The sequence below is a fragment of the Bathycoccus prasinos genome (assembly GCF_002220235.1).
Source record: "Bathycoccus prasinos genomic : Chromosome_9".
Lineage (NCBI taxonomy): Eukaryota > Viridiplantae > Chlorophyta > Mamiellophyceae > Mamiellales > Bathycoccaceae > Bathycoccus > Bathycoccus prasinos.
Window position 1 is genome coordinate 366786 of NC_024000.1, and position 13066 is coordinate 379851.

The window sequence follows — 13066 nt, forward strand, 5'->3', positions numbered from 1 at the left end:
ATCTTTTAATAACGCTCTAATAAGTCATTTATATAATAATCTATAAGTCCTTCATACTACAACAACACAATTAAGAAGATTTCGAACACAAAGCGAGCGGATTCTTCTGTTCTAAATCAGCTTCTTTCCTATTTCTTGGCACGCAACTCGGCAGAACGTCTCTCCAGTGCTGATGCCCTGTATGCTTCAACCACGCCCCGCCGTTGGATTCCATTTGCTCCAAGCACCCTTTCCCGTCGCACAAACTCATCTTGTCCACGTCTTTCGGCAAGCACATCGCCGAGCCTCGTGTAATTCCCGAGCAAATGCCCATGACTGCTCTCGCGGCGACTGAATAGCACGACCGAATGCACATGCGGTGCATTTGTGGGTACACATCGATAGGGACCAAGTGGATATTTGGCAACGCGTTCAGAGAAGTCAAACCGGTCCATCCTTTGATTCTCTGCAACGCATCCCAATGACACCAGTGCCAACACTCCACAGGATTTTCGTCCGGGTTACACTGGTTCCAACTCTCACACTCCGTGCCTTTATACGGCATTCTACCTTCTTCTCTCCATCCTTCGGCTAAAACATGCCACACGGCCGGTTGGTCTCTTTTAAAACCAATCTTTTCGTCGTTTTCTGCATTTACACTGTGCACGGCGTTCATCACCTTTTCGAAAAACTGCGCGCTCCACGTCGTCGTTCGGGCAATCATTAAACCAGAGTTGATCCATATTTGATCGGTATCTCCAAACAGCAGATCCTTATCTCTCGGCCACGCTTTCGCGTAGTATGAAAGCGGTGCCCAACTTGCAAACCAGGCATCTAAATCTACGTGACAAACGGTGTCAAAATCTCCCGTTGAGATCAACGCACCCATCGCTAAGTGCTTTGCAAACTTCCCCGACCGTCCTTCTAAGGTTTTCTGTTTTACTAATGAAAGGTAATTGGCGTACTTGTGCGATTTCGCGTACTCCAAGTGATTGAGCAAAGTTCGATGATACTCGCTCAACATTTCCACGTTTGTCGCCGAAGACACGATGGCGAGTTTGCCGACGTTCTCCCCTTCTGATTCTATACTCCACGTTTCTTCTATTCTATCGTCGTTTTCCACGCTCGTCGTCGCACGAAAGTGTTCACACGTCAGCTCGTTCATATTTATCCCCGTATTTCCTACTCCTAAGTGTACTACATGCGTGCGGCCGTCGTCGTACAACACTACTTTCGGTTCGTTCGCGTCCACGGTGAAGAAACACTGCAGTTGCTTATACCCTTCTTCTTCTTCTCCTCCTCCTCCTTTCTCTCCTAACCTGACATCTTTCACGTACTTGTGAATGTCAAAATCTTCCCCCCACGTCGGTCGGTCTGGAATTTGTCCTTGCACCACGTACTGTTTCTTCGTCTGTCTCGTTTCCTTTGGATTTCTCAATTTCACTTCTCCCTCTCCTCCTTTCACAGAGGAATATCTCTTCGAGAAGACTCGAGAAGTCCCGAACGAAAACCCGCTTCGACTGAACATCAGCTTCAACGAACTCTCGGATATTCTTCTCAGCGTCGGGTCCCCGGGAAACCACGTCTTCAAGAATACGAACGTTTGCATAAACACATACAAAATGAACAGAACAATCAGGCGACGGCAATATCTGTTTTTCTTGAGCAAGATGAACAACGACGACGACGACGACGAAAACGACGACGACGACGACGACGGTTTGTTGTTGTTGTACGAATGATGATGATGCTGATGCGAGGACCTGTACATCGTGGCCATCGGTGATGTACTGCTGCTCCCGTTTTTTCCTCTGCCGTACTTGAACAGCAGGCTTTTCATGTATTGGAAGCAGCGGCAGCCCGACGAGACCACGCAGGAAAAGTGGGAAAGAGTTTTGGTTTTGTTCTTCTTTTCTGCACTTTGGTGGATTTTTCAAACAACAGTTGACTTTTACACAAAAACTCCACGCAAACAACGACGACGAATGAAGACGACGACCGAAGACGAAGAAGAATATCAGAGAAAATAAAATGACGACGACGACGACGATTCAGACGACGACGACAAAAGCGAGAGACAGACAGTTTGCGTCCAAGTTCCTGCCTCGTTCGTGGATGAACGACATCATAAAAAAGGATTCCCTGGACGAGGAGGGGAAAATAAAAAATTCGGTGAGGACGACGAGAGAGGAAGATGATGATGATGATGATGACGTGAACGACACGGACAGCGACGAGGGTAACATCATCATAAAAAACGAGAGAGTAGGAGGAGGAACGACTGCGACGACGGCAACATCAAAGTTAAAACAGAAATTGAGAGAGAGTAGGAAAAAAGAGACGAGAAAAGTCGAGTTCATGCAAAAAATAATCGAGGAACAGAAACTGCTGTTGATGGATGAACAGGCGCGCTCGAATCAGTTTGAACAGCAAGTGAAACTTTTACAGAAATCAGTGAAACTGCTAGAGAAAGAGTGCGACAGTTTGAGCGTGAAAATGTCCGAAATGTTCGAGAAGAACGCAGAAAAGGCACATTTGAACGAGAGAATACGACAAGCCGAACGAGCGGCGATGGTATCGGCGAGGGAGACCAAACGCGTCGTCGAAGAGAACAGAGAATCGCATCACGTCATTCGCGAACAAAATAAACGGATTAGTAAGTTAGAAAAACGATTAGAAGAGCAGGTGAAAAAGTTAGAGGTTTCAAAGAAAGCGAACGAGTTGATGCGAGCTGGTCGTAAGAATAATAATATTGACGCGAAACCGAAAACGTCTCCAACGAAACAATTAGCACCCGAAGAGATCGATTGGGAAGCTGCGTACAAAGAAATAGACGAGCTAAGAGAGGCAAAAAGGACGCACGCGCGATGATATTGATGACGATAGTTAGCTAGTTGTACCTAGGTAAGCATATATAGAATAGAAGACGTTTTGTTTTAAAAGAATAATAGCGTTGCTGTGTACATTACTTGACTTCGAGCGTCGTGAAATACTTCACCAAGTCAACCTTCTCACCGCCTGCCTCTTTCACCAACTTCTTCAACTCCTTTGCTTTCAAAACTTTACCTTGCACTCCAATCTCCGGCGTTTCTGGCGTCGACGGCGACGGCAAAACCCACATCGGCCACGATTCGGAGTACGGCCCGCAAAACTCCGCCGGTTTCGTCACATCCGCTCTTCCGTCTGGTGCATTTTGGTACACCCCATCCGGGAAGCACTCCACGTACTCTATCATCTCCATCGCCTCTTTACCTAACGTTTCTTTTTGTTTGTTGCAGTTCTCGCACCAAAACGCACCGTACAATCGCGCTCCGGCATCTTTCAACTGCTTCGCCACTTCCAACATCTCTTCGCTCGATTCGCTTTGCGGGACGTACGGAGTGTACGGAACTGCGACGACTTTCTTCTTCTTCTCCTCGTCTTTATCCGCGGCAAAAGCAGCAGGGGAAGTAGAGGCAGAAACTGCGAGCACAGCCGAGAACCCGCTCACAATCGCCGCTCTTCTACTCGATGATACATTATTGTTATTGTTATTGTTATTTACGTCGTCGTCGTCTTTTTCTCCAATCGGAGAAAATTCTTCGGACGACGACGACACGACGCACGAAGATGATCCTCGTTTGCTGGTCGTCGATCTGTGAACTTTTCTGGTGGTCGTCGCAAAAAACGACGCGGAAGTGGTGGTTGACGCGATGGCACCGCTCATTTTTCTCCGATAAAAGTGATGAAGATGACGTAGATTTGTGAAGCGTGTGCGCGCGCGCGCGATTGGTTTTTCTGCTGATAAAAGTATATCCTGAAAAATCGCCAAAAGATCTCCCAAAAACGAATGATGAGCAAACAAAACAAACTTGCAAAACAAAGAGGAGGAGGAGGAGGAGCTTTTTTTTTTTTGGGCTCTCGTGAACCAAAACAAAAGCTTTTACTCACTTTTATAAACTACTATAAACGCGCGCTAAAGCTAAAATGAATGACTTACATTAAAACTAATTCTTCTCTAACTTGGCTAAGATGGCATCGATTCTGTTCCTCATCAGAGGCTGACCTTTTTTATTCACCTTCATCATGGAGTGCCTCAACTTCCCTCGCTCTTTTCGCTTCGAGTCTCGTATTTTTTGCGCCTCTTGGAATTTTTTCTCCCTTTCCTCTCTTTCCTTTCGAATGCGGTCTCGTTCCGGCTGCGCTTTGAGCATTTTCCACTCGTGCGCCGTTCGCGGTCGTTCTTTCTTTTTGTTGTGCTTACCTTTCTCGGAAACGCCTTGGCGTTCTTCCGGAGGCGCGTCGTCGTCCTCTTTTTCTTCTTCGCTCTCTTCTGGTACTTTTTTTCTGTCGTCGTCGTCGTCGTCGTCGTCGTCATATCCTCCTCGTAAAACTTTCTTCCCAACGTACTCCTCCATCTCCTCTCTCTCCACGAACGCTTTATCTCCGACGGGATCTTCCATTTTCGTCAATTTCCTGGCGTACTCTTCCGGATCGAAACCTTTCGTCGGCGCCACAAACTCTCCCGCTTTTTTTACCACCTTACGAAACTTGTTTATTTTTGCCGCCATCTCCGCTCTTCGTTTTTTTAAAACCTCTCTCTTATCGTACGTAGATTTCCCAGCTCTGGCGAACGCCTCTAAAGATAACGACGTGTTCTTCCCTCCTTTGTGTTTCTTCTTTTGCTTTCTGCCGTTTCGGTCGTACGTCTCTTTGTTGTTGTTGTTTGAAAATTTCTTTCCATCATTTTTCCCACCGACATGAAAGCCGCCACCACCATCATCTCCTTTGCTTTTTCTTCTAAACTGACTTCCTCTCGGAGGCATCACGTCCTCATCGACCATTATTGTTTTGCACTATATATACGTATATATATATATCACGCAAAAGTGCTTCGCTTTTGTTCTTTCTCGCGCTCTCTCTTTCTTGTTTTGAGGATGTGTAGAGCAAGCAAATCCTCAAAACAACCAAAAAAAGGGCAGTCCAAGCTAAAAAACAGACTGACGAAAAAAAGAATCTTCTTCTTTGTCTTCTTTTTGTCTTCAAAACTTTCTTACCACTAAAGCGAGTACTCTCTCCTACAATAAGACACGACGGACGTGAAAGTCGTTTTTGATCCTCCTCCTCCTCCTTCTCCGTCTTTGTTGTTATCATCATCATCTTCTGATAAACTTCTCCTTCTCTTCTCCTTAAAATAAGAACGATGACGATGCCGAAAGAGTTTATGAAAAACATCATCGACTCGGTGGTGCAAACGCGAGAAAAAGTGGAACAGAAAACCAATAAAATCTCAAAATCAATGGACGAGAGTTTACACTCCATATCGTTCCAAATAGGGAAAACCATAGACGTGTGTCGAGAGAGTTCGACTGAAATGAAAATGGAAGCTGAATTGAAAGCGAGTGAAATAGCGGAAGAGATGAAGAAGAAGGAAGATTTGTTTTTTAAATCGTTCACGCAACAGATTAAAGAAGTCATAGAGTCGTATCCGACGGCGAGCGCAATCGCGGGTGGATCTGTAGTTTTACTCGCGTTACCACCAACCAGACGCTTATTATGGAGAAGCACAATTGGTAGATTTGAGTCCGAGGAGCAAGCGTTTGCAAAGTTGACGAGAAGAGCGCAGACGTTGAAAGACGGCGCGGCGTCCGCGGACGTCGCGTTGAAGGGATTTTCCCAAGAGACTCAACTCGCAATCGCGGAGATGAATTCAGGCGTAGCAAAGTTAAAAGCGTTGGGAAGTTCGTTGAGCAAAGCAGAGAAAGGTACGGAGAAGTCGTTAGCTGGAGTGGAGGAAGTTTTAGGCGAGTTGCGAACGTCGCCGAGTACCGACGCGATAGCGCTGAGAAGCGAGTTAGGAGTCGTGCAAGCGACGTTGGAGAGGCAACGAAGAGACGCGATGCGAGAGTTGAAGAGGATTTATAAGCAAGGCATAGAAATATAATATAGATGTTGTATTATTGTTATCTGTTATCTGCTGCTATGCGTGTATTTATAATCATTCTCTTATTACTAACTATACAAACTACAGGTACTTGTTTCAAAACCGACTTCTCTTCTAGGTGTTTTTATTCTTCTCGCGTCCGTCGTCGTCGTCTTCGTCGTCGTCGTATCCCATCGGCGCGTCTTTCGACGTGTCCGGTTCAAACCGTTGCAATTCCAACAACTTATACGTCTCTTCCGACGTCGACGCAGGTTCCACGTAAAATTTCTCTCCGTTCGCCTCCCACGTGACCAGCGGGTGACTCGATTCGCACACTCCCATATCTTTCAACTCGAATTTGGCGTAATACGTTTGCAACAACAAACTCGTCTTCTCCGCGGTGACTTTTGTTTTCGTCTCGGAGTCGACCCATAACCGTCGAACGTACGGATTGACGAACCATTGCAACATTACCGTGGTAAACAGGCCGATGCTGCTCATACTTCCGGCTAATACGATTTTCGAGGACATATCTAAGCTCGCCCCGGAGGACAGTTCTATGAGTAAAGGACAGCCGAAGACGGTTGCCCCTAAGGAGCCCAAGGAGAGCATTTTTACTCGTTTCACGGTTTTCGAGAACGCTCCGGTGTATATATTTTCACCGTATTTAGCATTCAATAACTGCGTGTTGTCGTCATCATCATTATCATCGCGCGAAGAAGGAGAAGAAGACATTCGTCTTCTATTCGTCTCCTCACTTTTCCTCGTCGTTTTTACCGCTTTTGATGATGATGTCACGACTTCTGTTGTTTTTGGCTGTTTTTGTTGTTGTTGTTGCGTGAACGCGACGCCACCAAAGAATCGACCACGAGAACAGTGCTCCCGGAGAAAAAACACCCCGACGTTAAAGTCGCTACTGCTGTTGATGAGCACTATTCGACTCCTTGCCGCGTGTCGCGCGACGAGCGTTCGAAGCATATTTCTTTCTTTCTTTCTTTCTTTGTTGGAAGGGAGTCTCACAAAAGGGAGAGAGAGAAAGAGCAGCTGAAAAATTGAATGGAAAGAAAGAAGAAGTGAAGGGAGGAAAAGGCAGGTTTGTTGCGCCCTGCGAATTAAGAAGTTGTTATAAGATGAGGAATTTGGTGAAATTAGCCGGCTTTTAAAGGAGTTTACAGTTTAGGGTTAAAAATTCACAGGAGGCCCCCCCTGGTGATTGCGCGAAAACTCTTTCGAGCACACGTATTTGAACACTCTCTTCGTTTCCGCGTTCGTCAAGGAAATACCCAAACCGTCTCGAATGGCATCGCTGATGCCTTTTTCGCTGCCGAGTTGCGGCGCAGCCGCTTTTGTGTTTAAGAAATCTTTGACGATATCGTCGAGCGCGCGAAGATCACCTAAAATTTTTAACCGGCGCGAGAGAAAGAATAAAGGAGTGGCGTTTTTCGACGCGATTGCGCCGGCGTTTAATACCGATTGAATCGCTTTGGATTCTTTTTCGTGCAACAAACACTCTTGTTCATCGAGCATACATTCCTCTTCGTCGTTTTCTTCGCCGTTTGATACGTTTTTACTCGGCGCAAAGATATCCACGCTTCTTCGAGCGAGTGATAATTCGTCCGCCAATCGTTTTCTTTCCTCTACGTTTAATAAATGTGACGTGAAGCCAACGTCCGCGTTGACATTTGCAAGCGCGTCGTGTATCTCGTACGCCAAAATTCCAGCCGCGTGGGAGAGGTTCAGCGAGACTGGCGTCGCGTCAACTTTACCACCATTCCCTCTAGGCTCGGCTCCTCCGGTGTAACGAAATTTCTTTGTCATCTCTTCTGGGTGTCCAGCGGTTGGAATAGACACGCAGACGTTCGCATACTTTATTTCTTCGTTTGATAATCCCCGCGCTTCGTTTCCGAACAGCACCGCCACTTTCCCTCTCTCTGCCTCTTTCCTTATGACCTCTTTCAGTTCTTTCGGCGTGAGAAAAGGTATGTTCTCTCGGCTCCTCGCCGTCGTCGCGACGACAAATGTGCAATCTTTCAAAGCGTCTTCTAATCCATGCGGCATGTGCGTGATATTCTTTTCCGCCTCTTCAATCATCCAACTCGCGTGTACCGCAAATTTCTTCGCCTCTTCTTTCAACACGCACTCGACGCCGATATCGTGCTTCTGTTCACCACCCATGTCGTGCGTATCGCACGTGTCCAACGCTTGCGGGTCTGGATTCACGATGGCAAAATTCTTCGTGAGACCGAAATTCTGGCACACGCGAGCGACGGCGCCGATGTTTTGAGGGCCTTGTGGGGAACATAAGACGAAGCGGACGTTATCCAACAGCGTTTTGCTTTTCGTTTGTTTTTCGGCTGCTTCTGGATGTTCGGACAGAACACTTTTTGTTGTTGTTTGCGATGTCAACGCTTTGCTTCTTCGCGGAAGTCGATGATGCGTGATGTTCGAGGAACGCTTAAAAGGAACGAGCGCCGCGAAGTAACTCGTGGTTGATGATGTGAATATCATGCGTGATGTGCGTCTCTTTGTTAGAATATGAATAACAATTGTTGTTAGATATAATTGTGTGTGTCTCTCTTGTAACTACTTTTTGTGCGGTGCCTTGTCAGCAAAAACCACAACCCACTCTCTTGTTGTTGGTCAATCGAAATAATAAGGAGGTTTTCGATTTTGGCCTCCTCCTCCTCCTCCTCGCCTGTTATTATGAAGCGGCGATACTGGAAACTCATCGTGGATATCTTCCGCGTTTCGATGGAAATTGCCGGGAAAACCTCCATCACCACCACCAGTCGTCGTTCGCGTTCTTGGCTCTTTCTTCTTTTTGTTTCTCCCGTACCGACGACTGTTGGCGTCGTTAGAGAGGTACGCCTCTGGTCGAAAGTGTTCGTGAAAGGCGAAAAATTCGCCTTTTGGTGGAGCCGTTGATGCTATCTTCGACGGCGAAGCGATGGAACGCGATGCATTCGTGGCTCTTTTTTTCTGCTTGGACATCATTCGGAGGACGGCTTCGCGACCTTGTTGGTGCTTCGATAACGTCGTATTTTTAGGCCCGTCGTCGTTGTCGTCTCGATCGATGTGATAATACGCTTCGGTGTCACCGCCGCCGCGCGCGTTTGTTTTTAAGGGCGAAGGCGATGAAGGTGATCCCATGAATGTTCCAATTCCAAGCGTTTTGTCAAAGCGAGGAGGGAGAGGATGAGAATGAGGTCGTGATGGCGGCACAAAGTGCATGTCTCGATTCGAGAACTGTTGTTGTTGTTGTTGTTGTTGTTGTTGTTGTTGTGGAGATTTTGAGTGCATCGGAGATTGCAACGGCGAACGCATATTTTTCTCCGCATCGAACAAGTCATTCTCATACACGCCCAGCATCGCACCATCTCTGTCTTCTTCGCCTTCCTCGAGACTTTCGAATGCTTTCATCGGGCATCCGCACAAACGCTGGCAGGTTTCATAGTCTTCTCTCGTAAGCTTTCTGTCCTTGACCACTTTGTCAACCTCCAAACCGTGCTCAATCAAAACTAAAATCGTGATAGCATTGACGTAAGGAAACAAGTCACTCAAAGCGATTTCCCACACGCTAGAAGATTCGCCAGGTAAAAGCGCGAAGTCTTTCTCCGCAAGGTACGGAAAAGAGTCATCGTTTGATTGGATCTTGTCTTCGTAACCGGGACCAGTGGTAGCAGCTTCAAACGTTATCGCCTTGAAGACAGTATCGACAATATTACGTTCCGAACAGAATGTCACGTCGATATCTATTTCATTTTTTGATACCTGCACCTGACGGTGCAGTTCCGAAACAAAACTCTCAGCTTCTCTCGCTTCTAAATATTCCGGATCTATTTCAAAAATAAACTCCGTCCAATAGAAGGATCTCGAAAGAACTTTTGCGCAACGAGTCGCCAAGAAGAAAACTTCTTGTAAGTCTCCGCTCTGTATCTCGCGAGTGTCGCGCATTCGAAACAAACAAATAGCCTTCACTCCATCGTTCGACGCGATTAAAGAGATTACTTTGGCGTAGATCTCTTTTACGTTCGGGTCGACGATACGATCGAAAAGTCTTCGACGAATAACGCGAGCGAGGCTTGATTGTTGAACTTTCCGTTCAATTCGATCAATCATGCTCGAAGATTGTTTGTCTCGAAGGACAACAAGTCTCGTTTGGGTCACACTATGATGCGACTTCGCGTGTTCTGAAACATCAGCGGTAGGGTTATCAATCGGGATGATATCGTCGAATCCTAAGATATCGTCATCCATGTATTCTCCAACGTATTTTTCGTCCTCTTCCCAATCAAAATCAGGCTGCGGCAGCTTGAGCTCGTTGTTTGTGCGCAAGGTTCGGTCTCGTTGACTACTACGCGGAACTGGTACCAGATCGGTTGTAAAGATTTTTATCGCACCGTTTCTCTCGATCCCGCGGAAGCGTCTCGCATTTATCGCACTCTGGACGATACTCTCAGTGTTTCGGCTTGGAGCGTAAAATACGACGATGGCAAAATCCGAAACGGGAAAACTTGCTCGCTCAAAATGCTGCTCCAAGATAATCAAGGCATCAAGATTGTTTTTGGATACAATTTTACGCACCTCTTCTGCGAATAACTTTTCTTCTTGTTCTGATCGTCCATCGTGGAGATACTTTTGAGACGGGAGGCAATTGACTCGACCGCCAACAAAATGGACGTATTTCACAATTGGTCCGATTGGTTTAGGTTCAGGAACAATTATGAGCATCTTTGTGCGACCGGAACCATCCGTTCTACATTCTTTAACAAGTGGTCGTAAACCGCCAAGTTTCGGGCTATCGAGCGACTCACCTCGTTGAACGCTGGAAACGGCAGCTTCTAAAGCGTCCTCAGCCTTGGATTTCGTTCGGACAAAGATGGTGTTATTATTCGTACCTGAAGACGTGTGCGCGTAGTTGTTCGTGTATCGCAGCTGCAAATTCGCAACAGTAACGCCGTAAGACTCTAACAAATATGCCACGGTCAGTAAATCCTTCAAGCGTCTCCAATTCGCAGCGGTGTCGATATGGCCTGCTTGACGCTCGCGTTCTTCAGCCTCTTCCATCCTCGATACATATAAATCGTAGTCGATTCTCACATCAAACGTCGGGATGGCACTACCGAAATGGACTGGTATTCTTTCGCGAATAGTGTTGTACTCACGTGCAATTTCTTCGATCGCAAAGCCATGCGGCTGTTCCGGAACACGAAAGGAGAAAAATTCTATTTCTGGCTGCTTTTCGTTCTCTCTCTTTTGCGTTGCCGCTTGCGGAGAAGCAAAGTTCAGCTTCGTCTGAAGATGCTGCTTTATGCCAGTACCGGGAGTTTTTGGGCGTGAAGCACTACCAACATTCTTACCACCGCTACCATTTGGCGAAAATCCCTTGGTTATCGTCGCCGTCGCCGTCGTCGTCATCGTCGTTTTCTTCGATTTGTGGAAATCGACGGAATCTTGTACCATCTCTTCGCCTTCTGGAAAGTTTAAGGCAAGAAATCTAGGAGAGATCATTTGCTTTTGTTGTTGTTGTTGCTGATCCGCGCGAGGAGGCGAGTGTAAATATCCAATATTAGCGGTCGCTGTGCCTGGTAGTAGCGGGCGTTCTGGAGAATGCGAAAGAGGCGCAGAGTTCCCGTTAACGTCTCCGGTGACCGTTGTAGTATTGTATCGTATCGGATAGTTCTCCTCGACGGGCAACATGAACGAAGGTAAAGTGCTCGTCTTTGCGACTATTTTTCGAGTCTCAACGTAAGCATCGATATCTTTAATCTTAGAAGGTTTGAAAAGCGGCACGCGCGTCGTCTCTTCCTCGCTAAGCAAAGAAAACTTACTTTTCTCGGGAACGTCTTGGGAAACTTTGATCGCTTTCCGCTCCTCACCGCTTACTGGCCACACGCGTTCCAAAAACGTGCGTTTTGGTTCGTCAACGAGAATTGGTAACTCCAAAAATGCTCTCTTTGTCCCTTTTTCTCGCATCCCCGCTCCGCCTGCGAAACAGTCAAACTCTCTCTGCGTTGGCGGATGCACGTGGATCGTACGTAACAAATTTTCGACGCAGTCCAGCTTAGCCAACGTCTCAGCCGGAAGCTCGTAAAGCTGTTCGCGTTCCGCGCGTGAAAAGAAGTGCGTCTGTCTTCTAATTTTCTTCCCATCGTGTTCTTCATCGTCATCGTCGTCGTCCTCTTCGTTCTCTCCGTTCTCATCTCTTCTCAAATCTCTTTCAAACCGTCTGGTTTCTGTCTCGAGGACGTTTCGCACCGTGTTTTCAGTTTGCGTCCCGGGAAGATACGGCAGTTCCAAGTCTCTGAAGACCTCTTCGCGTTTCTTCTCCATCGCTCTCGTCGTCTTTTCTACCGGTAAATCTTCCCCAGGGAACATCTCTTTATTATTGATCGTCTTCATCCTCAACTCTGTCGTCCCGAGGAGCATCGACTTTTCGTCTATTTTTTGTTCTTCTTTTTCCAACTCCTTCGCGAAGCCTTGCCTCTCTATCGCAGAGCGCTTCTCCTTCGCCGCTCTCGACAAAAACGCCATCGTTTCTCTCTTCCTCTCCGGAACGTATAATCCAATTCGCGCCTTCTCTAGCTCCTCTGGAGGAATCTCCTCGAACTCTTCTTCTTTGTCTTCTTCTTCTTCTTCTTCTTTCGTCGTTTTCGTCGTCTTCTTCTCTATCGAAGAAGAAGAAGAAGAATAAAAAAAGTCCTTCGGCGTCTTTGGTATCTTTATCGTTAAATACCGCATAATCTTTCTCTCGCGAGCTCGAAAAAGTGTTGTTGCGTTTGTCTTCTGATTGTGTTTACAATATATAAAACAATACGTAAACGCGAGCGAAACAAAGCGTTGTTTGTGGTGTCGTTTTTTGAAGTGTTTTTGTTGGTTCTTCTTGAAAAAAACTTCTCAGAAAGAAGAAGGAAAATTTTAGGAGGAAAAAAATACTCTTGAGAGAGAGAGAGAGACAAAAAAAGAGGAAAAGAGGAGAAGACCCTTCCTTTTTGAGGTTTTCATTTTTTGCCCTCTTCTCCTCATCTTTTCCTTGTTGTTGTGCGCGCGTCTAAGAAGGATACACACACACGCACACACACAAACGTTTACACAGATATAAATAATTCTGTTTCGTGAAAACGCGCGTTTGGATAACACGTGATAGTATTAAAACGACGAGAGAGGGAGAGAGAGGACGACTGA

At 46.5% G+C, this 13066-nt stretch overlaps 7 protein-coding genes across 7 annotated transcripts; 2 read left to right on the forward strand and 5 right to left on the reverse strand.

Annotated features, from left to right (window-relative positions):
- Nucleotides 1-70: 70 nt before the first annotated feature.
- On the reverse strand, nucleotides 71-1759 carry Bathy09g01990 (predicted protein; the record flags this gene model as incomplete). Its single annotated transcript, XM_007510994.1, has 1 exon — nucleotides 71-1759. The coding sequence occupies one exon, from the start codon at nucleotides 1757-1759 to the stop codon at nucleotides 71-73; it is 1689 nt and encodes a 562-aa protein (XP_007511056.1).
- Nucleotides 1760-2010: 251 nt separating this feature from the next.
- Nucleotides 2011-2850, forward strand: Bathy09g02000 (unknown protein; the record flags this gene model as incomplete). Its single annotated transcript, XM_007511173.1, has 1 exon — nucleotides 2011-2850. The coding sequence occupies one exon, from the start codon at nucleotides 2011-2013 to the stop codon at nucleotides 2848-2850; it is 840 nt and encodes a 279-aa protein (XP_007511235.1).
- Nucleotides 2851-2944: 94 nt separating this feature from the next.
- On the reverse strand, nucleotides 2945-3685 carry Bathy09g02010 (predicted protein; the record flags this gene model as incomplete). Its single annotated transcript, XM_007511054.1, has 1 exon — nucleotides 2945-3685. One exon carries the CDS (start codon nucleotides 3683-3685, stop codon nucleotides 2945-2947), a length of 741 nt encoding a protein of 246 aa, XP_007511116.1.
- Nucleotides 3686-3965: 280 nt separating this feature from the next.
- Nucleotides 3966-4802, reverse strand: Bathy09g02020 (predicted protein; the record flags this gene model as incomplete). Its single annotated transcript, XM_007510851.1, has 1 exon — nucleotides 3966-4802. The coding sequence occupies one exon, from the start codon at nucleotides 4800-4802 to the stop codon at nucleotides 3966-3968; it is 837 nt and encodes a 278-aa protein (XP_007510913.1).
- Nucleotides 4803-5161: 359 nt separating this feature from the next.
- Bathy09g02030 (predicted protein) lies at nucleotides 5162-5902 on the forward strand (the record flags this gene model as incomplete). The annotated part of the gene is made up of 1 exon (XM_007511126.1): nucleotides 5162-5902. One exon carries the CDS (start codon nucleotides 5162-5164, stop codon nucleotides 5900-5902), a length of 741 nt encoding a protein of 246 aa, XP_007511188.1.
- A 114-nt stretch (nucleotides 5903-6016) lies between these two features.
- Bathy09g02040 (predicted protein) lies at nucleotides 6017-6859 on the reverse strand (the record flags this gene model as incomplete). Its single annotated transcript, XM_007511271.1, has 1 exon — nucleotides 6017-6859. One exon carries the CDS (start codon nucleotides 6857-6859, stop codon nucleotides 6017-6019), a length of 843 nt encoding a protein of 280 aa, XP_007511333.1.
- A 204-nt stretch (nucleotides 6860-7063) lies between these two features.
- On the reverse strand, nucleotides 7064-12622 carry Bathy09g02050 (predicted protein; the record flags this gene model as incomplete). The annotated part of the gene is made up of 2 exons (XM_007511243.1): nucleotides 7064-8464; nucleotides 8600-12622. 2 exons carry the CDS (start codon nucleotides 12620-12622, stop codon nucleotides 7064-7066), a joined length of 5424 nt encoding a protein of 1807 aa, XP_007511305.1.
- Nucleotides 12623-13066: the final 444 nt, after the last annotated feature.